At 41.7% G+C, this 22044-nt stretch overlaps 1 protein-coding gene across 13 annotated transcripts in view; it reads right to left on the bottom strand.

Moving 5' to 3' along the window:
• LOC129761766 (syntaxin-binding protein 5) overlaps positions 1-22044 on the bottom strand; it is a 722498-nt gene that overhangs the window by 449995 nt on the left and 250459 nt on the right. For 12 of the 13 annotated variants that reach the window (XM_055759517.1, XM_055759518.1, XM_055759514.1 and 9 more), the window contains one exon: positions 18299-18433. The exons of the other annotated variant lie outside the window; for it this stretch is intronic. In XM_055759517.1, coding sequence (XP_055615492.1) covers positions 18299-18433 — 135 coding nt within the window. The remainder of the gene's footprint in view (positions 1-18298; positions 18434-22044) is intronic. 13 annotated transcript variants of the gene reach the window in all.

Below are 22044 nucleotides of genomic sequence, written 5' to 3' on the forward strand. Positions count from 1 at the left end.
CGATGGCTTCGATGGTTTTGAGCTGAATGTTCGGCAGCAGGCGGCAGTCGATGTTTCGTCTCACAGCAACGGCCACTCCCTCTTATTCTGCACTGGTTCTGTCGAGTCTTAGAAGCCGAAACTCCGGAAGAAAGATGTTGATTTCCGTTTTGAGGTGCGTCTCGGTGATGACAGCAACATCGATCTCCTTGTTATTGAGGAAATCTAGTAGCTCGATATGCTTGTTTCTCAGCGAGCAAGCGTTCCAATTTGCAATGCTGACAGCTTCACGGGATATATTTGCTAATCAGTGAATAAGCCGCTTGCAGCTGCTCAGGTATAGTTTTTCAGGTACGCATTATTGTGATGACTTCTGACACGAGAGTTACCATCTCCTGTGTGGTGAATAGCGAACTGTCCGTGGTTGTACCAGCGGCAACATCAGCGTATGACATACGAGGGGTGGAGGAGTGTCCTTGATTCGGTTGAGTGGCAGCAGCTGCGAGGCGAGGCTGTGCTGAACGACGATTGCGGACTGCTTCATCGATTTGATTAGTAGCAGGAGATGTATTGGGGTTACGCTGACTGTTGAGGGGAAGCGGGTGTAAATTTGGGACCTGATGGCGTTGCTGGAAAGCTGGATACTCCGCATCCGAGATAATCGGTAGGGGACGAACGTTACGCTTGCGTCTACCAGGCTGGTTGGATGATGTCGCCTTTTGTCGGATGGTGATGAATTCAGCTCGCTTAGGGCAGGATCGGTTGGATGCTTGGTGTTCACCGTCACAATTAGCACACTTCGGCTTTTGGTCATCAGCCAGACCACAGGACGCCGTGGAATGAGCCTGCGAGCCTGCATGTAGCAATTTTTGGTACCGTGTCCGAACCTTTGGCAGTTCGTGCACAGTGTGACATCTCGGTGCTGGGGACGAAACAGCTCCCATGATACAATGACGCGGAATAAATCACTGATGTTTTTGAGCGAGCTGATGTTGGTGGTGCCCTTGGCGAAGTGTATTAGGAACAGCTGGTTCCACGTGTTGTTGTTTGGGCGACGAGTCATCGCGAAGACGTTCTCCGGTTTCAAACCAAGATTGGACAGCTCAGTTTTAACTTCCTCCGGGCCGACAGGCGGTAGTCCACGAAAAAACAACCTTCCGAGGTTTCGCCGCTTGCATATCGTGCGTGTAAAACTGCACGCCTTTGGTTTTCAGGTAGGCCCCGACTTGTTGATACTCCTTTAGGCTGGAGCATACGATTTTGATGCCCATGCTACAAGCTTGAATCGCGGCTTGAGATGTTGTTGGGAAAGCTCAGACTCGAGTTTCACTAGAGTCCATCCTAGATGTGAACAGCGGGGGAACGCGCTTCTTTTGACGTAGGACTACGTCTAACCGGAAGATATAGGGGGTGAAATGGAAATCTAGGCACTGAACAAGTAGGAAAAAATGCAAGATTTGGAACGCTTATAACTCGAGCATTTCTCAATAGATCGCAAAGGTTTTTGCATCAATTGATAGGAAATATATCTACGCATCTATCATAACGAATAACATTACATTTTTCTTGAGATAAATAATTGAATAATTGTGAAATATCAAGCATTGTCAAAATGCACTATGTGCCCATTTTTGATTGGTCCATTTTGTGCTCCTCAAATCGAACCGACCAAAACGGGCAACCAGAGCAGCAGCGAAATAGAATGAACCACGATTGGAAAGGAAAAAGAAAAAAATGAACGAAACATTGGTCGCAGTCTCACACATGCGTAATTCTCGAGCCAGCCAGTCAGCTTAAAAATCCTCGCTCCGCTGCCGTAACGATCATTCTCATTCAAACCGTACACCACATCGGTTCGCATCACAACACATCAACAAACCAACCCAAGCAGCCATGTCTGGACATGGTAAAGGAGGAAAAGTGAAGGGAAAGGCAAAATCCCGCTCGAACCGTGTTGATCTGGAGTTCCCCGCAAGGGTAGCTAGGCCGAGCGCGTTAGTACCAGTGCACCAGTCCACCTAGCCGGCGTTATATAGTTTCGGCCGCCGAAGTGATCGAGTTAGCTGGTAAAGCTGCTCGCGATGATAAGAAAACCCGCATTCGGAACAGAACACATTCGGTTCTGTGGACATCAAGACAACAGGCAGTTGCAGCGAGTGGCGAGTGGCAAACGCAATCGCAAAACGGCATCAAGTAGCAGAAGAAAAACAGGAAGTGGGTTATATCTATGGTATAACCGCAAGGGAGACGTAGGACTATCGTTGATTTAGAGATCATTTGTATGAAGTTGAATCTGAATTCATTCTGAATGAATGAATATTTGGAGAACTTCGAAAACGAGAGCGTTACGTTGGAGGCACAAGGTTTTATGCATCCAATATTGGATACGGAAATATCCTACTGATGGGGAAGAATAATCTTCAGAAGCTATCCTGTTGATTGCGATTGATTGAAAAACCCCAAAACCAAATGTATTTGGTCACAGTGTTACATGGATAGAAAACATTCAATTAAACTCTTTCACATGAATATATTTTGAAAATTCCCAAAGGAACTGGCAGATTATTTTCCAGCAATGATTAGATCTTTCCGGAACTTTCTCGATGCTGAATGGCATCCTAACGGAAAGAGTTCTGCGCGTGTATGTGTCGATCCTTCGCCGTCCACCTCCTCCAGCACATTAGGCAACGATGTTGTCTTGTCGATGTCCTCACGAAAAATGAATGTGTCTCACCACCAGAATATCGCTTAAGTATGCTTTTTGTGTGTGATTGAATCGAGAGAAGGTGTGGTTTACAATGGCAATTTGGAAGGCAAACTAGAGGGGAATGAACTCTCTGAGCTCGGAACTTTCGGCGATTGAGCAATAATCGATTGCGGGCGCATACAATATTGGATACGGAAATATCCTACTGATGGGGAAGAATAATCTTCTGAAGCTATCCTGTTAATTGCGATTGATTGAAAAACCACAAAACCAAATGTATTTGGTCACAGTGTTACATGGATAGAAAACATTCAATTAAACTCTTTCACATGAATATATTTTGAAAATTCCCAAAGGAACTGGCAGATTATTTTCAGTAACGATTAGTTATTTCCACATTTTCCTCGATACTGGAAGCCCACCAGTGGTTAATGCCAACTCGATAACCACCTGTTAATAGCACTTGATTGAAACATATTTGGTCACAGTGTTACATGGATAGAAAACATTCAATTAAACTCTTTCACATGAATACATTTTGAAAATTCCCAGAGGAACTGGCAGATTATTTTCAGTAACGATTAGATATTTCCACATTTTCCTCGATACTGGAAGCCCACCAGTGGTTAATGCCAACTCGATAACCACCTGTTAATAGCACTTGGTTGAAACATATTTGGTCACAGTGTAACATGGATAGAAAACATTCAATTAAACTCTTTCACATGAATATATTTTGAAAATTCCCAAAGGAACTGGCAGATTATTTTCCAGCAATGATTAGATCTTTCCGGAACTTTGTCGATGCTGAATGGCATCCTAACGGAAAGAGTTCTGCGCGTGTATGTGTCGATCCTTCGCCGTCCACCTCCTCCAGCACGTTAGGCAACGATGTTGTCTTGTCGATGTCCTCACGAAAAATGAATGTGTCTCACCACCAGAATATCGCTTAAGTATGCTTTTTGTGTGTGATTGAATCGAGAGAAGGTGTGGTTTACGATGGCAATTTGGAAGGCAAACTAGAGGGGAATGAACTCTCTGAGCTCGGAACTTTCGGCGACTGAGCAATAATCGATTGCGGGCGCATACAATATTGGATACGGAAATATCCTACTGATGGGGAAGAATAATCTTCTGAAGCTATCCTGTTAATTGCGATTGATTGAAAAACCACAAAACCAAATGTATTTGGTCACAGTGTTACATGAATAGAAAACATTCAATTAAACTCCTTCACATGAATATATTTTGAAAATTCCCAAAGGAACTGGCAGATTATTTTCAGTAACGATTAGATATTTCCACATTTTCCTCGATACTGGAAGCCCACCAGTGGTTAATGCCAACTCGATAACCACCTGTTAATAGCACTTGATTGAAACATATTTGGTCACAGTGTTACATGGATAGAAAACATTAAATTAAACTCTTTCACATGAATATATTTTGAAAATTCCCAAAGGAACTGGCAGATTATTTTCCAGCAATGATTAGATCTTTCCGGAACTTTCTCGATGCTGAATGGCATCCTAACGGAAAGAGTTCTGCGCGTGTATGTGTCGATCCTTCGCCGTCCACCTCCTCCAGCACGTTAGGCAACGATGTTGTCTTGTCGATGTCCTCACGAAAAATGAATGTGTCTCACCACCAGAATATCGCTTAAGTATGCTTTTTGTGTGTGATTGAATCGAGAGAAGGTGTGGTTTACGATGGCAATTTGGAAGGCAAACTAGAGGGGAATGAACTCTCTGAGCTCGGAACTTTCGGCGACTGAGCAATAATCGATTGCGGGCGCATACAATATTGGATACAGAAATATCCTACTGATGGGGAAGAATAATCTTCTGAAGCTATCCTGTTAATTGCGATTGATTGAAAAACCACAAAACCAAATGTATTTGGTCACAGTGTTACATGGATAGAAAACATTCAATTAAACTCTTTCACATGAATATATTTTGAAAATTCCCAAAGGAACTGGCAGATTATTTTCAGTAACGATTAGATATTTCCACATTTTCCTCGATACTGGAAGCCCACCAGTGGTTAATGCCAACTCGATAACCACCTGTTAATAGCACTTGATTGAAACATATTTGGTCACAGTGTTACATGGATAGAAAACATTCAATTAAACTCTTTCACATGAATATATTTTGAAAATTCCCAAAGGAACTGGCAGATTATTTTCAGTAACGATTAGATATTTCCACATTTTCCTCGATACTGGAAGCCCACCAGTGGTTAATGCCAACTCGATAACCACCTGTTAATAGCACTTGATTGAAACATATTTGGTCACAGTGTAACATGGATAGAAAACATCCAATTAAACTCTTTCACATGAATATATTTTGAAAATTCCCAAAGGAACTGGCAGATTATTTTCAGTAACGATTAGATATTTCCACATTTTCCTCGATACTGGAAGCCCACCAGTGGTTAATGCCAACTCGATAACCACCTGTTAATAGCCGCGCGTGTATGTGTGTGTAGCGATGTCTTCCCAGGGAACCGTTTGTGGCATCACTCTCCTCCTGATAGATTCCCTTCTGGCCTAGGGTGCACAAACAGGCTCTTGGTGACACCGTTCATCCGCGCTTTCATGATAAATAAAGAGTTTCACCGCAACAGCGACAACATGCTCCAATCGCTGTTCATTTAGAACTGAGTGGATTTCCGAGCGCCGCTCGCTTATATACCGATTGGTGATTTCAATAGTCTGTTTTAAAGCAATTTTAAGACTATTGAAACAAGTTTTTGGATCAAAAAGTAACAAGTATATAACGCGTAGACATTTTATCTTTCGAATGAAGTGTTTATCATACCATTTCGTTCAGTTGTTTAGGAGCTATTAACGCTCAAAATCTCGGTCTCCGGCGTAACGCTTTCGTTTTCGAAACTTTGATTTTACACCCCGGTATAGAAATGAAAGACGTAGTCCTACGTCAAAAAGTTTGTTCATTATACACACTGCTTTGGTGGCAAATCCAGAACAAGGCGGCATCGAGGGCGTTCGAAATGGTTTTTTTTCAAAACCACGAGTACTAAGTTTTCTAAATTGGAACCATTCCATAAAACAAGGCGCTTTTCAGGGCCATTAAACCTTCCAAAAAAGAGTTTAGGAAATACAGTTCAATGTTTTCTAAAACAATATCCAAAATAATAATAAAACACAAATTGATTTTTTCATAATTTGTTCGCCAGGATATGATGAGTATGTGAATTTGGCAGTTGTTCTGAGCTAATTGATTTTCACCAATTCTTAAATTGCTTCTAGATTGAAAGTACAGTAATTTACACTTATCTCGACATTTAGCTAATTGGACGGACCAGTAATGCGACATATTTAGTTGGACATTTTTGTAAACATAGAGTTCGGGGTCCAAATTATGACCCCACATTGAAGGTCGACACTGTACCACTGTCATCGCAAATGTTCAATTACAGGTTAAAATTACCTCCAATCCGATACTGAGTGGTGGTAATGCGACGTGCCATTGAATGTAATTTACTGTAAAATATGTCACAAGCTGGATGGGAAGAAATTTTCCAACTGTGAAAGCTGTGGCGAGTGGCAAATGCAATCGCTAAACAGCAAGGTTTAACCGAACAAGATGGGGATATCGAGTGATAACAAAACAATAAGCTCTTTAGATTGAAGATAATTTTGTGATCCTGAAAAGGACCCTTTTTAGCCTGCATGTGAATCCAACGAGCGAACAAATCGTAATGAATGTATTTTTCTTCTTCTTTCTTTGTTTTTAAGAGGCATTAAACTTTGCAGTTCATTCGCCTCTAGCCCAGTGAAGAGCCACAATAAAACCAGCCCAGAGGGGACTGGCGAAAGGGAAACCAACAAAATCACTCATCAGACCTGTCCGCTCGACTCTCGGTTAAAGAAGAAGGTAGGAAGGGATCCTATACTTCATAAGATATTTAATATATGCTGTAAAGAAAAGTAAATATTTACTGATCCGAGGACCAAAGCCGTAACGAAGCACAAGTGACCCAGCGAAAGGCGTGTTCCAAAAACAAAAAAAAACAAAAATGCCCTTCTCAGGAGGATGGGAAGGAAAGGAGTGGAAAGGATTGGGGTGGGATTAGTGGAGTGGAAGGGGGTGGGAGTGGTATGGGAAGGAAAGAGGGGAGGAGTGGGTGTGGGGTGGGGTGAAATGAAATGAAATACAGTTTGAATAGATAATAAAATATAGTGGTTTTGAATTTAATGGTATATAGTATAGCTGAAAAATGGAGAGGTTTATTTAATGAATTTATCCTCCTTGGTGAGTGTGGCTGTAGGAATAGGAAGTTGATTAAAGTATAATGTAATGGATAGAAGATATATGTGGGTATGAAAGTATATATTATGTTATTTGTTATTTATTGTTATTGAATGCGTGTATATACATGTATGAATTCCTTCCTTCCGACCCGTACATACATGTGTATACACACATGAACACGCATACATGACCGTGAAGTGGCGAACTGTAATAAATAAACAATTTCAAAAGTACTTAGTATTTCGATTTAGATTTTACCAAAGAAGTCGGTTTCTTTCAGAAACTCAATTAGATTGGTTTCTTGGGTCTCGTCTCTACTGAGGATATCTCGGAGACTCTGACCTATATTGTGTCGGGCTCGAGCATCTTTGGTATGTGGTATGCATTGGTATGCATTCTAATAGAAGATGGCTAACGGAAACGGGTGCTTCATTGCAAGCACATTGGGGTTTTTCGGCTCTGTAGAACAAGTGTCAGTGGGTGAAGTTAGTGTGCCCAATTCGAAGACGGGTAAGGACTTGCCTTTCCCTACTATTGAGACGGTCCTCCCAAGGGAGAGTGGAATTTTTTTGATTTTATGAAGATGAGTGGGACGGCTGTTTATCCAGCATATGTCCCAACTTTCACGGACTTGCTGTTTTACCCAGCGGACAATGTCAGATGGAGGACAGGGCATGTCTGGGGGTTCTATTTTGCTGCCCTTGCCGGCCAGTATGTCGGCGGCTGTGTTTCCGCGGATTCCTAAGTAACCAGGAACCCAGCAGAAGGAGATGTTTTTATCTGAAGCAGCCTCTTCTGTTTGTGTTATCCATTAGTGTTTGCTGTTTCCACTTAGAAGGTCATGGAGACAGCTAGCTGAGTCGGAAAATATTGTGGTAGGAAGGAAATCATGGGTTCATTCTTGGGTAGCTATTAAAAGAGCGAAAGCTTCCGCACTGAAGATGGAGCATTGCGGTGGAAGAGAAAAGCTACCTATGTATCTACTCTCAAAAATTCCACATCCAACTCCATCGGCATTGACTGAACCATCTGTGTATACCTGGTGATTAATTTGAAAATTGGATGCAACGAGGTTATTGAAGCAGGCTTTGACTTTTGGAGAAGGGTCTCCCGCCCGAACTGCCTTGAGAAGTTCAAGGTTAATGTTCGGCGGTTTGACGTTCCAATTTCTTCCCGTCGCAGATGAACGTTCACATATATCGGGAAGATCTTTGTTCGTGAGATTTTTGAACCATGTTTTAGCTCTATGTATTAATGGGACATTGTGGTCGCTTTCGGGGAGTGACAAGTGACGGATGGCTTTATTGGTGATGGCTTTTGTTACCAGGTGGGTGAAGGGAAGTTGCCCACTTTCTGCCATTACAGCAAGAGTAGGACTGGTGGGAAAAGCGCCAATTGTGAGCCTAATTGCTTTATTGTAAATTGGTTGAATGGTGTTTAACACCTTGTCCCCTCCACGGCTGAAGGTGCCTATTCCGTAAAGGATTTGTGGGACCAACCAAACATTTACAACATTTAGCAGCGTCTTTCTATGACCAGAGGCTAGGTTGCCTGCGATAGCCTTTATGATGATCAATTTCTTTCTGGTGGCTATTTTGGTCTTTTGAGAATGTGATAGGAAGTTGAGTTTCTTGTCGAAAGTGACCCCTAGTATTTTCAATGTCCTCATTGTAGGGATCGAGATTTTGTTGAGCTGAAGATAGGTTCTCCTTCTGAGAGCTTTTCCGATATGTATGTGTTTGGATTTCTCCGGGGAAATTTTGAAACCTGTTTTTAGAGCCCAGTTTTGGATGGAGTCTAAGGTTTTTTGAAGCCTCTTTCTCTGAATTAAGCCGAAGCAGCTCGTAGAGATAAGAGTGATGTCATCTGCATAGACTATGATCTTTATATGGTCCGGGATAATCTCGAATAGAGATTGCATGGCAATGTTGAAGAGGGTTGGTGAAAGTGCTGAGCCTTGTGGGAAGCCGTTTTCTGGGATTTTTAGAGAAGATTGGTGGTTGTTAATAACGGTTTTGAAAGACCGGTTTTCTAGAAAACTTTTAATGAAGAGACCTAATCTCCCACGAATCCCCCAGTCGAAAAGGCTTTTCAGCACTGGGTACCTCCATGCCCGATCGAAGGCCTTGGATAAATCCAGGGAAACAATATCAATGTGGTGTAATTTTTCAGTTGCGTCGTCTAGGATTTTTTCGATTGCTACAAGGCAATCTTCTGTACCTTTTCCCGCACGGAATGCGATTTGTCTGGGATCAATCAGCTTATTTGACTCTAGAAAAGTCGTTAAGCGTCGATTGATCATTTTTTCCAAGACTTTTCCAACACCACTTAGGAGAGTGATGGGGCGGAAATTGTCAAGAAGATGGTTGTTCATATCTGGTTTCGGGATACAGATCATTAAACCCTCTTTCCAGCAACTGGGGAGGGTTCCACTGTCCCAGACTTTGTTGAGGAGCTTCAGAAGTGCTTTTTTCCCGAGATGGGGTAGATTCTTAAGCATAGGGTAGCTGATGTCATCAGGTCCTGTGGATCCTTGTTTGACTTTGTTCAGTACCCAATCGAGCTCTTTGAGGGAGAGGTTTTTGTTGAAGTCAAATTCCACATCGGTATGAAAATCGATGGGAATTCTTTCGCATTCCGTTTTGTGGGTTAGAAAGGTATGGTCGTAGTTTTGATTGGAGGAGGCGGATGCAAAGAAATCTCCAAACGCCTCGGCGATGGTTTTCCGGACCGTTAATTAGAAGATTATATTCTTTGCTCCTTTTCTTGCCATGAAGCCTGCCAATCTTACTCCATAACTCCTTTGTTGACGCGTTGGGATTAATTTCGCTGACGAATTTAACCCAACTGTTGTGCTTGGCTGTGTTGATAGCAGTCTTAGCTTCTTTGCGAGCCCTTTGGAACTCTGTAAGCAGAGTGGGTCTCAGTGGGCTGTCCGGATGGACCTTTCTTAATTTGCGTAGGGCCTTACGTCGACCTTTGATCGCTGCCTTCAGCTCAGGCGACCACCATGGGACACATTTCCTGCCAGGGATGCCACTGGTTCTGGGGATGTGCACCATTGCAACTTCAAGGACAACTTTGGAGAATTCCTCGGCTGTCCAATCTCGTTTAGCGGAGAGGCGGTTTTCAATGTCAAACTGATAGCCAGCCCAGTCAGCGTATTCAAATTTCCATCTTGGCCTTGTTGAAAACTCTGGTTTGGCCGAAGGAGGTGAAGATTGGAAAATGATCGCTTCCGCAAGTATCATCGTGGATGTTCCAAGAAAGCTTTGAAGAGAGTTTGTCTGACATTATAGTGAGATCGATGGCTGAAGTAGTACCAGAATAATGGATTCTGGTGTGTTGGCCGTTGTTAAGAAGGAGAAGAGAATGGTCGGATATGAAATCCTCAATGATGGATCCTTTTCGATCGAGGTATGCACCTCCCCAGGCGTATGAGTGGGCGTTGAAATCACCCATAAGCATGATTGGGGCGGGAAGTTGGGCGAACAGGTGGTCCAGTTGGCCGCGTAGAGTGTTCGGATTGGAATCATTAGTGATGTAGATGCTAACGACGGTGATTGGAAAGGGGTGTTTAATGCGCACTACCACTGCCTGAAGATCAGTGGTAATGGGAAGAAGATCATGTGGAGTGCCATCTTTGATTGCGATTGCAACTCCGTTTTTTGAGGGGTTGGGACCCTCTTTGAAGTATGTGATGAACTTTGGAATGAAATTTTTATCGAAGTTGTTTTGTGTCATAGTTTCCTGAAGGGCTATGACTGTAGGATTGGAGCTCGATATAAGCATTTTCAATTCTAAAATATTTTGTCGGATACTTCTGATATTCCATTGTATCCCGAATTTCTGTATTGGAGTGAATGTGTTAGAGTGATTTAACTCTAATTCCTAAGTCTTAGTTGTGTTGTGTTTGGACTATCCAAAGAGGATTAGTTCGATTGTCCTTTACCCTTGGAAAGAGAAGCTTTCTTCGGGGTGTTGTTGTTCTTGTTTGGTGTGGAGGTCTTTGGGGTGTTTGTTGTGTGTGTGTTGTTGTTGTTTTTTGATGTATGTACGTTGTTGTTGTTGTTTTTTGTTTGATGTGCGTTGTTGTTGTTGTAGCTGTTTTGACGTAGGACTACGTCTAACCGGAAGATATAGGGGGTGAAATGGCAATCTAGGCACTGAACAAGTAGGAAAAAATGCAAGATTTGGAACGCTTATAACTCGAGCATTTCTCAATAGATCGCAAAGGTTTTTGCATCAATTGATAGGAAATATATCTACGCATCTATCATAACGGATAACATTTCATTTTTCTTGAGATAAATAATTGAATAATTGTGAAATATCAAGCATTGTCAAAATGCACTATGACCATTTTTGATTGGTCCATTTTGTGCTCCTCAAATCGAACCGACCAAAACGGGCAACCAGAGCAGCAGCGAAATAGAATGAACCACGATTGGAAAGGAAAAAGAAAAAAATGAACGAAACATTGGTCGCAGTCTCACACATGCGTAATTCTCGAGCCAGCCAGTCAGCTTAAAAATCCCCGCTCCGCTGCCGTAACGATTATTCTCATTCAAACCGTACACCACATCGGTTCGCATCACAACACATCAACAAACCAACCCAAGCAGCCATGTCTGGACATGGTAAAGGAGGAAAAGTGAAGGGAAAGGCAAAATCCGGCTCGAACCGTGTTGATCTGGAGTTCCCCGCAAGGGTAGCTAGGCCGAGCGCGTTAGTACCAGTGCACCAGTCCATCTAGCCGGCGTTATATAGTTTCGGCCGCCGAAGTGATCGGGTTAGCTGGTAAAGCTGCTCGCGACGATAAGAAAACCCGCATTCGGAACAGAACACATTCGGTTCGGTGGACATCAAGACAACAGGCAGTTGCAGCGAGTGGCGAATGGCAAACGCAATCGCAAAACGGCATCAGGTAGCAGAAGAAAAAAGTTTGTTCTTTATACACACTGCTTTGGTGGCAAATCCAGAACAAGGCGGCATCGAGGGCGTTCGAAATGGTTTTTTTCAAAACCACGAGTACTAAGTTTTCTAAATTTGAACCATTCCATAAAACAAGGCGCTTTTCAGGGCCATTAAACCTTCCAAAAAAGAGTTTAGGAAATACAGTTCAATGCTTTCTAAAACAATATCCAAAATAATAATAAAACACAAATTGATTTTTTCATAATTTGTTTGCCAGGATATGATGAGTATGTGCATTTGGCAGTTGTTCTGAGCTTATTGATTTTCACCAATTCTTAAATTGCTTCTAGATTGAAAGTACAGTAATTTACACTTATCTCGACATTTAGCTAATTGGTCTGACCAGTAATGCGATATATTTAGTTGGACATTTTTGTAAACATAAAGTTCGGGGTCCAAATTATGACCCCACATTGAAGGTCGACACTGTACCACTGGCATCGCAAATGTTCAATTACAGGTTAAAATTACCTCCAATCCGATACTGAGTGGTGGTAATGCGACGTGCCATTGAATGTAATTTACTGTAAAATATGTCACAAGCTGGATGGGAAGAAATTTTCCAACTGTGAAAGCTGTGGCGAGTGGCAAATGCAATCGCTAAACAGCAAGGTTTAGCCGAACAAGATGGGGATATCGAGTGATAACAAAACAATAAACTCTTTAGATTGAAGATAATTTTGTGATCCTGAAAAGGACCCTTTTTAGCCTGCATGTGAATCCAACGAGCGAACAAATCGTAATGAATGTATTTTTTTGCCATCGCTCCCTTTTAACGTTCATTCGTTCGTCTCGTTGGACTCGCCCCTCTGACTGAGTCTGCCGATTTGTCTCTATCCTGTGAGTGTGTACCGCTAGAGTATACCCGTGTAATTGTACGGCATCGGCATCGTGGACGTAACAAAGGAGGACAAGTTAAGGGAAAGGCAAAGTCTCACTCGAACCGTGCAAGTCTCCAGTTCCCTGTTGGTCGCATTCACTGATTGCTCGGCAAGGGTAACTAGGCCGAACGTATTGGTGCCGGAGCACCAGTATACCTAACAGCGATTATAGAGTTTCGGCCGTCGGAGTGCTCGAGTTGGCTTGCAAAGCTGCTCACGACAATCAGAAAACCCGCATCAAGAACAGAGCAGCTTCGGTTCGGCGCTCATCAAGGCAACAATTAGTTTCAGTGAGTGGCAAAGTGTTTCTCCGGCACGTCGCATCAAATGTAATTTACTGAACAACATGTCACAAGCTGGATGGGAAGAAATTTTCCAACTGTGAAATCTGTGGCGAGTGGCAAACGCAATAGCTAAACTGGAAGGTTTAACCGAACAAGATGGGAATATCGAGTGATAACAAAAACACAACACCAAAGGTTCTTTTCAGAACCATCAACATATTCATAAAGAGTAAACAGTAAACTATTCACGTAGGAGAAGAAAATAAAACAATATATTTAAAATATATATTTAACAAAAGCTGTCCCCTGTGTATAGTCCTACGTCACTCCGGTTATGTCCCCGACATTACCCACCCGTCTTTTTGATGACGGCATCGTTGCTTCCAGTGTCCTCTGAGAGCACCGAATATTGGTTGGTCTGTAGCAGCTGATTTGTTTCTGCATCCGCTGGAGCAGCGGACTGAGTCCGGACCTTGTTCGAAGGGCCGTCTGTGGCTGAAGTACTGGAACGCTGACGCCCCATATTCCTTTTCTTGGCGATATCCACCAAGCACGCCAAAGCGTGTGACGACGATTCCACCTCCAATGCGGGTAAAAAAAGAATGGAAAAAAAAACAAAAATTAAAAACTACCTGTCTTTAGCTATAAGCGAGAGTGGAAAAAATCACGTGTTGTCGAAACGAATGACATACACAGAATGATGTGAGTAGAGACGCTCGATTAATTCAATTAGTCGAATATCTGAATTTATAATCGATTAATTTTGTATCGAATAATTTGAAATCAAAATATGAATACATCGAATAATAGTCACTGTAATCGCGATTAATGAAAGAAGGAATCTTTCTCAAGGTTAATGCATTTTTAGGCTTAGAATTAGGCTATAAATATTTTTTTTATCCAACATCTAACATCACGCGACCAGAATGACAACGTGATACGTGATTATTTCGAGAAATAAATATTCGTTCGATTAATCGAATATCGAAAGAGAATTATTCGAATGAATCGAATATTGAAAAATGTCCCAACGATTAATCGATAATCGAATAAATGAAAAATTTTGACGTCACTAGATGTGAGATATTTTTTTGGGGTTCGCGCGTTTTGTACTCTAGCGGTACACGCTCACAGGATAGAGACAAATCGGCAGACTCAGCAAAAGGGGCGGGTCCAACGAGACGAACGAATGAGCGTTAAAAGGCAGCGATGGCAAAAAAAATACATTCATTACGATTTGTTCGCTCGTTGAATTCACATGCAGTTGCTTCTAACAAACACGAAGGCACCGAAAACTAGTGGAATAGCGGAAAAGCCGCTAAAAAGTTCGGAACGGCGCAGAAGAATACGTCGGAAACCGACAAGAAGAAAGAGAAGGAATCATATGCTATCTACATCATAAGGTGTTGAAGCAGGTTCATTTCGACACCGGTTTCTCATGGAAGGCGATGAGCGTCATGAGCTTCGTCAATGCATCTTTGAGCGTATCGTAGCGGAAGCTTCGCGCCTGATTCACTACAATAAGCGGTCAACCATTACGGCGTGGGAAATTCAGATCGCAATAAGTCTGTTGCTGCCCGGTGAAATTGCAAGCGGTTTCCGAAGGTATCAAAGCGGTGACGAAGTATACCAGATCCAAGTAAAGAGCGTTTTCCGACTGCTGATCCGGAAGCAAACCCTAAAAAGGATCCTTTTCAGGACCACAAAATCATCTTTAATCTAAAGAGTTTATTGTTTTGTTATCACTCGATATCTCCATCTTGTTCGGCTAAACCTTCCTGTTTAGCGATTGCGTTTGCCACTCGCCACAGCTTTCACAGTTGGAAAATTTCTTCCCATCCAGATTGTGACATTTAACGTGCCGACGTGCCGAAGCATCACTCAGTGTTGCATTGGAGGCGATTTTAACCTGTAATTGAACATTTGCGATGACAGTGGTACAGTGTCGACTTTCAATGTGGGTTCATAATTTCCACCCCGAACTCTATGTTTACAAAAATGTCCAACTAAATATGTCGCATTACAGGTCCGTCCAATTAGCTAAATGTCAAACTAAATGTAAATTACTGTACTATCAATCTGGAAGCAATTTAAGAATTGGTGAAAATTGAATAATTGGGAAAGTCCCCAACCATCAATAAGCTCAGAACAACTGACAAATTCACATACTCATCATATCCTGGCAAACAAATTATGAAAAAATCAATTCGTGTTTTATTATTATTTTGGATATTATTTTAGGATGCATTGAACTATATTTCGTAAACTCTTTTTTGAAAGTTTTAATGGCCCGTGTTTTATGGCATGGTTCCAATTTAGAAAACTTAGTACTCGTGGTTTTGAAAAAAAAAACCGTTTCGAACGCCTTCGATGCTGCCTTGTTTTGGATTTGCCCCAAAGCAGTTTGTATAAAGAACAAACTTTTTTCTTCAGCTACCTGCTGCCGTTTTGCGTTTGCGTTTGCCACTCGCCACTCGCTGCAACTGCCTGTTGTTGTCTTGATGTCCACCGAACCGAATCTGTTTTCTTATCGTCGCGAGCAGCTTTGCCAGCCAACTCGATCACTTCGGCGGCCGAAACTATATAACGGCGGCTAGGTGGACTGGTGCACTGGTACTAATGCGATCGGCCTAACTACCCTTGCGGAGCAATTGGCGAATACACCTACGAGGAATTGCAGACTAGAGATGTGCCATCCGCTCATGAGCTGTTCATTCGAATCGCTTCATCATAGTGAGCGGATTCGGATCGGCTCGCAATCAAAAAAACGCAGCTCATCAGCTCATTACGGAGCTGGAGCTGATGAGCTGTTGAGCTGTTGAGCTGATGAGCTATTGAGCTGTTGAGCTGATGAGCTGCTGAGCTGATGAGCTGTTGAGCTGAAGAGCTGTTGAGCTGCTGAGCTGTTGAGCTGCTGAGCTGTTGAGCTGTTGAGCTGCATAGCTGTGGAGCGCAAAAGCTGCAGAGTGTGAATTGCGAGACGCGAAAGGATTTTTCGTCTCCCGCGCTTCATGACATGACGTCAGTTTGTTTTCGTGTATCCCTCTTCGTACTTTAGCTTTAGCAGAGATGCCAGATAGGAAAAAAGGTTTTTGTTTTGAAGATATTCAATCGTTCGTTACTTCATTAAATTTTTCTTATATGGCCAAACAAAATAATACACATTATTATATGCTTGTAAATAAATTTAATATATTACTTTGTTATTTAAACATTACTGTGGAAACACATACATTTATTTCCGCGTGCTGAATCAAAACAATTCAGAAAACCACCCGGCATAAATATTGATGATTGATACTGGTCATTTTGTTACCTTTGTGATCGCGAATAATTATTTCTCGTTGCACCTATTAGTGGATTTATTTTTATATCCTCGGATGCAAAACAAAATCTCGATGGTTTTCTTTTCAAAAAACGTTGTCTCGGCCAATATTCCTGGAGGCATTCTATTTGGATACTGCTGGTTTTTCTGTTGTTTGAGTTCAGCATATCCTAAGCATCTTCTATGTTGGATTTCAACATTCAGTATTTGTTGTATATTATATTATTAGAATTCATATCAGTTTTAGTTTTTGTACAATTACGAATTAAATTCGTTTATTTTTTGCTTTCCGTCTATTAAAAAATGCACACTATGCAATGTCCCATGGTGATTACGTTTCATATGCAATTGTGTGGACAACTGCAAAATTCAACTGAGCTGAAGAGCTGTTCCAAATGAGCAGCTCACTTGTATGAGCTGAACGGCTCTGAGCCGCTCACCATGATGAGCTGATTTGCCCATCTCTATTGCAGACCAACACGGTTCGAGCGGGATTTTGCCTTTCCCTTCACTTTTCCTCCTTTGCCATGTCCAGACATGACTGCTTGGGTTGGTTTGTTGATGTGTTGTGATGCGAAACGATGTGGTGTACGGTTTGGATAAGAATGATCGTTACGGCAGCGGAGCGGGGATTTTTATGCTGACTGGCTGGCTCGAGAATTACGCATGTGTGAGACTGCGACCAATGTTTCGTTCATTTTTTTCTTTTCCCTTTCCAACCGTGCTTCATTGTATTTCGCTGCTGCTCTGGTTGCCCGTTTTTGTCGGTATGATTTGAGGAGCACAAAATGGACCAATCAAAAATGGGCACATAGTGCATTTGGACAATGCTTGATATTTCACAATTATTCAATTGTTTATCTCAAGATATCTTTTATCACACAAAATTCTTGTTTTTGGTGACTTCGGTAGTGGAATGTATAGTATAACTCTTGCTATGTTTTATGAATCTACTTCTACGGATCTACGGAAATGGCATACACCCTCGATTATATGAGCAATGGGTGACGATAACAGACGAGCGGAAAACGAACATAATCTTGTTTTGATTTATTGATACTGGTTCTAAATGACCAGAAATTATATAAACAACGATCAACAATCAACGCTCAACGAAAACTAATGTTGCCTTTTCCGGATTAGTGGTCCTTTCTTTTTTTTCTTAATATGGAAATTAAACACGTTTTCAATAAAAAATCACTGCAAGCGTGATAATCACCTGAAATTATTGACAGCAATGAAATTGCCTGAATGCAGGCTTTTCGAAATTCGTTCATGCTCTTTTCATTCAATATACCAGAGAAAGTTCACGCCTCTCGACTCTTGTGTTATACTCATTATAACAGATATGATATTGAGTTTCAACAGAAGAGCATTCATCTGACGCTGGAAAAAAGCTAATTCCTTCATTGATGAATAAATTTTGATAATTGGTGGCACTGTCTCGGATATCGAAATATTTTATGTAACAGCTTGCAAGAGAAAAGATATAAAAGAATATATCATCCTCTCGTCCAAAGCCATGGAAACAATAAAAACGACTACAATCAATAATTACGAAAATAAAATCCATTTTTGTTTTCAAGTTCACTATTTTTTTATAGAAGGCTGGCTTATTGGCTTCAACTTGATATGTTGATTTTTTGAAAAAAGTAATTTTCGGGAAAAAAATGGAAACCATTGATTTTTCGGACCCCCCTAGAATGGAAATGGGCACCCTAATAAAAAAAACATAAAAATACGAGTCTAATGTTTTGCGATAAAGAACAAAATAACCACTTTTGACGGTAATCTGAGAGCCACTATATCGGTTTGGCATGGAATGGCTGCATATAGGCATATATATGAAGAATACTTACGGATCAATTGCTTTGTTCCAATTTATGACATATCCACTTAGCGTAAAGGAATCAGCGTGAACTATGTGAGTGTTCCCTTTTTCAGTGCCCACATACAACCACTTAGTTCCTACTGGCAGATGCAAATGTGTTATCCTAGAAAAAAACAAATATAGATGAAGGAAATAAATCGATAATAAAATGCGACGTTATTTTTTATTAAACGCCGTTATACAACATAAGCCTTTTTTGGCAAAAAATACAAATACTAACAATAGTTGAATAGTTCAACAATTTTACGATTGAATGTTATCATACTTAAAATATCGAATTAGAAAATGTGCGATAATATTCATGTTTAGGATTGAATCGCGCTTAAAATGTCGAAATAGAAAAGTATTTGACGTGTGCGCCTCTTTTTTTTTCGATTGGATAAAGGTTAAATTTTTCAATTATTCATTTCAAAAACAAGATTTTAATTGTAATAATCGATTAATCATCACAATTGCTATTATTGAAAATCTTTGAATACAGCACATTTTTTTTACTTTTGAATTATAATTGAGTATTTACTCGTGGATTCTCTGAGTTGGTTTCTAAGTAATTCAAATATGTGGAATCTGGGTGGACATTCGTTTAGCTGCATCCTAAAATTTCAATAAAAGAAAATTTGTGCGGCAAATTTCGAGTCCAATCGGTAGCTAATATTTAGTATGTCCACCTCCATTTCGGATCACTTTGAAAACTCGATTTGGCATCGAGTCAGACAGCTTTTAAAGTGTTGCCATATTGATTATAGCCCAACATTCCTGAATTACTGCCTTGAGACTGGAAATGTTGTCAAATTGTCATCCGTTTGCATAGACCATCTCGGCCAAGATTCTCCATAGGTTCTCTATGGCATTGCAATCGACTGCCAGCAGGTCATTCAAGAAACGGAATGCCCTTGATGATTTACTACCAAAACTACCATTCGTACTAAAACGCAGGATCTATTCCTCAAGCTATCGTCCTGTGACTATGATGTTGTTGTACTCACGGAAACGTGGCTACGCCCGGATATCAATAACGCTGAGCTAGCTTCATCATACAGCATTTTTCGTTGCGGTCGGAGTACTGCTACCAGCGACCTTCAACGTGGCGGTGGCGTTTTGATTGCAGTTAAAACCTCCTTGAGTTATAGCTCTGTTGCTTTGGAAGACTACAGCAATCTCGAGCAAGCCGTTGTTTGCATAAAACTTTCGAAATCAATCGCAATCTACGTTTGCGGAATTTACCTTCGACCCAACTCGAAACCGTCGTTGTATTCTGCACACTCCGCAGCAATTCAACAGCTCCGCGAACGTACTGCGGACTCTGACAAGATCGTTATAGTCGGTGATTATAATCATCCTCGTCTGATATGGGAAAAAGACGACGATGTCAAAGGATTGCTGCCATCTAACGCATCTTCCGAACAAGAGATTATGCTGATCGAAACTATGGTTGCTTCTGGTCTACACCAAATCAACAACCTTTTAAATTCGAATGGTCGAATACTCGATCTTGCTTTCGTGGACGAACCAAGTGAAGTTAAATTGATTGAACCACTCTCAGCTCTCCTGAAACTCGACATCTTCTTCATATGGACGTTGATGACTTTTCTATGCAGTTTGCTGTGAGCCTGGATAATACTGACAACTATGATTTTCGACGATGCAATTACACGGAGCTGAACACTGCCATCTCCGCTATAAACTGGGATATGATTTTCCACGGCCTTGATACGGACGAAACGGTATGTTTATTTTATGACAAAGTGTATGAAATCCTGGATCAATTTGTTCCGCGCAAAAGATGCAGACAGCACTTTTACAAGCATCCTTGGTGGACATCCGAGCTGCAGAATCTCCGCAATGTTGTACGAAAATCTAGAGAGCGCTTTTTCCGAGAAAGGACAGACGAAAATCGCAATCATCTTCGTTCAATTGAAACTCTGTACAAGCTCGCATGGAAACGACTGCGAAACAAAATCCCTCTGTCTTTTGGACGCATGTACGCAATCGTAAACGATGTAAACAATTCCCCGCTGAGATAACATTAAGAGTCTGCTGATTCTCCGATCGGTATAGCCAATTCATTCGCAGATTTCTTCGAAAGCGTACACAGCATCAACTCACTAGCATTTCCATCTGTCAGCATTAGGGACTGTCCTGCTTTTAATGTGAATCTACCACTTTCCAACATAACTCAATTTGAAATTTGGACTACTCTGAAAAAACTCGAGGCTTCCAAGGGGCCCGGAACCGACAACCTTCCACCGTTGTTCCTGAAAGAATGTGCAGAGTCTCTAAAAAAGCAGCTTCATCGATTTTCAACAAATCTCTCCGTCACAGGGTTTTCCCGAAGCTATGGAAGACAGCTTCAATTTGCCCAATATACGAATCAGATTCGAGGCATCTCGTGGAAAATTACCGTGGTATCTCCATTTTGTGCTGCTTGGCCAAAGTGTTCGAGGAATTAGTTCACAACGTCATCTATTCAGCATCTCAAACAACTATCTCCGAATTTCAACACGGATTTGTGAAGAAGCGATCAACCACAACAAACCTCATGGCGTTTACCAGTTTCATTTCAACAGAAATCGAGAAAAAGCACCAAATAGACGCCATTTATTTCGATTTTTCCAAAGCGTTCGACAAAGTTCCTCACGACCTCGCCGTTACGAAACTTCGTCACCTGTGATTCCCTCTCTGGATCACCGAGTGGCTGCGTTCTTATCTGGCTGAGCGACGATCGTACGTCAACATCAGCGGGACGCATTCTCGTACATTCCCCATCACATCTGGTGTGCCACAGGGCAGCGTGCTGGGGCCACTCATTTTCGTGCTGTTCGTGAACGATTTGTGCTTTCGATTGAAGGCACGAAAACTGCTTTACGCCGACGACCTGAAGATTTACCGATCTGACCTCGACTGCTGTGCACTTCAGGCGGATATTAACGAACTGCAAAAATGGTGCCTTGAGAACGGTATGGAACTGAATGTGAAAAAAAGTAAGTCGATCGCATTCTCTCGCCGACAATCTCGAATCGAATTCGTATACCAAATCGGGTCCGTACCTCTGGAGTGTGTTGTTTCCATCCGCGATCTCGGTGTGATCATCGACAACAAACTGCGCTTCAACGAACACATCAACGTAACCACCGCCAAAGCGTTCGCAGCCCTAGGGTTTGTCCGACGTAGCACCAGCAACTTCCAGGATGTTCACGCTATGAAGACACTATACTGCTCATTGGTTCGTAGTATCCTGGAATATGCCGTAAGTGTATGGGCTCCATTTCACGCTACCCAAACACTCCGAATGGAGAGAGTTCAACGCAGCTTCGTTCGTTATGCCCTACGCTCACTACTGTGGTCTGACCCAATGAACATGCCAGATTATGAAAGCCGCTGTAGACTCATCGCTCTCGAAACGCTTGCCTACAGACGTTCGAATCTATAACGGCATTTTGTTTTTGTTAGAAAACTTTTGTTCACTAAATATCTTTTCCGCCCCTCTTCCATCAATAGAACACCTTTCGCCATTCCTTTAAATTCTACGTAAATCTCTAATCTGATCAACTTCCTTCGTTGCACATCTAATATTTATCTTGTAAATTGAACATTCCCAAGTATTTTTTTCAAAAAACACAGATAAAGGCTTGGTGATTATACGAAAACTCGATTTTTATGCCCTGCGGCTAAACGTATGTCTCTGTAAAAAACGACGTTTGAATGTTTATATAC

This window comes from Toxorhynchites rutilus, chromosome 1, assembly GCF_029784135.1.
Source record: "Toxorhynchites rutilus septentrionalis strain SRP chromosome 1, ASM2978413v1, whole genome shotgun sequence".
Classification (NCBI taxonomy): Eukaryota; Metazoa; Arthropoda; class Insecta; order Diptera; family Culicidae; genus Toxorhynchites; species Toxorhynchites rutilus.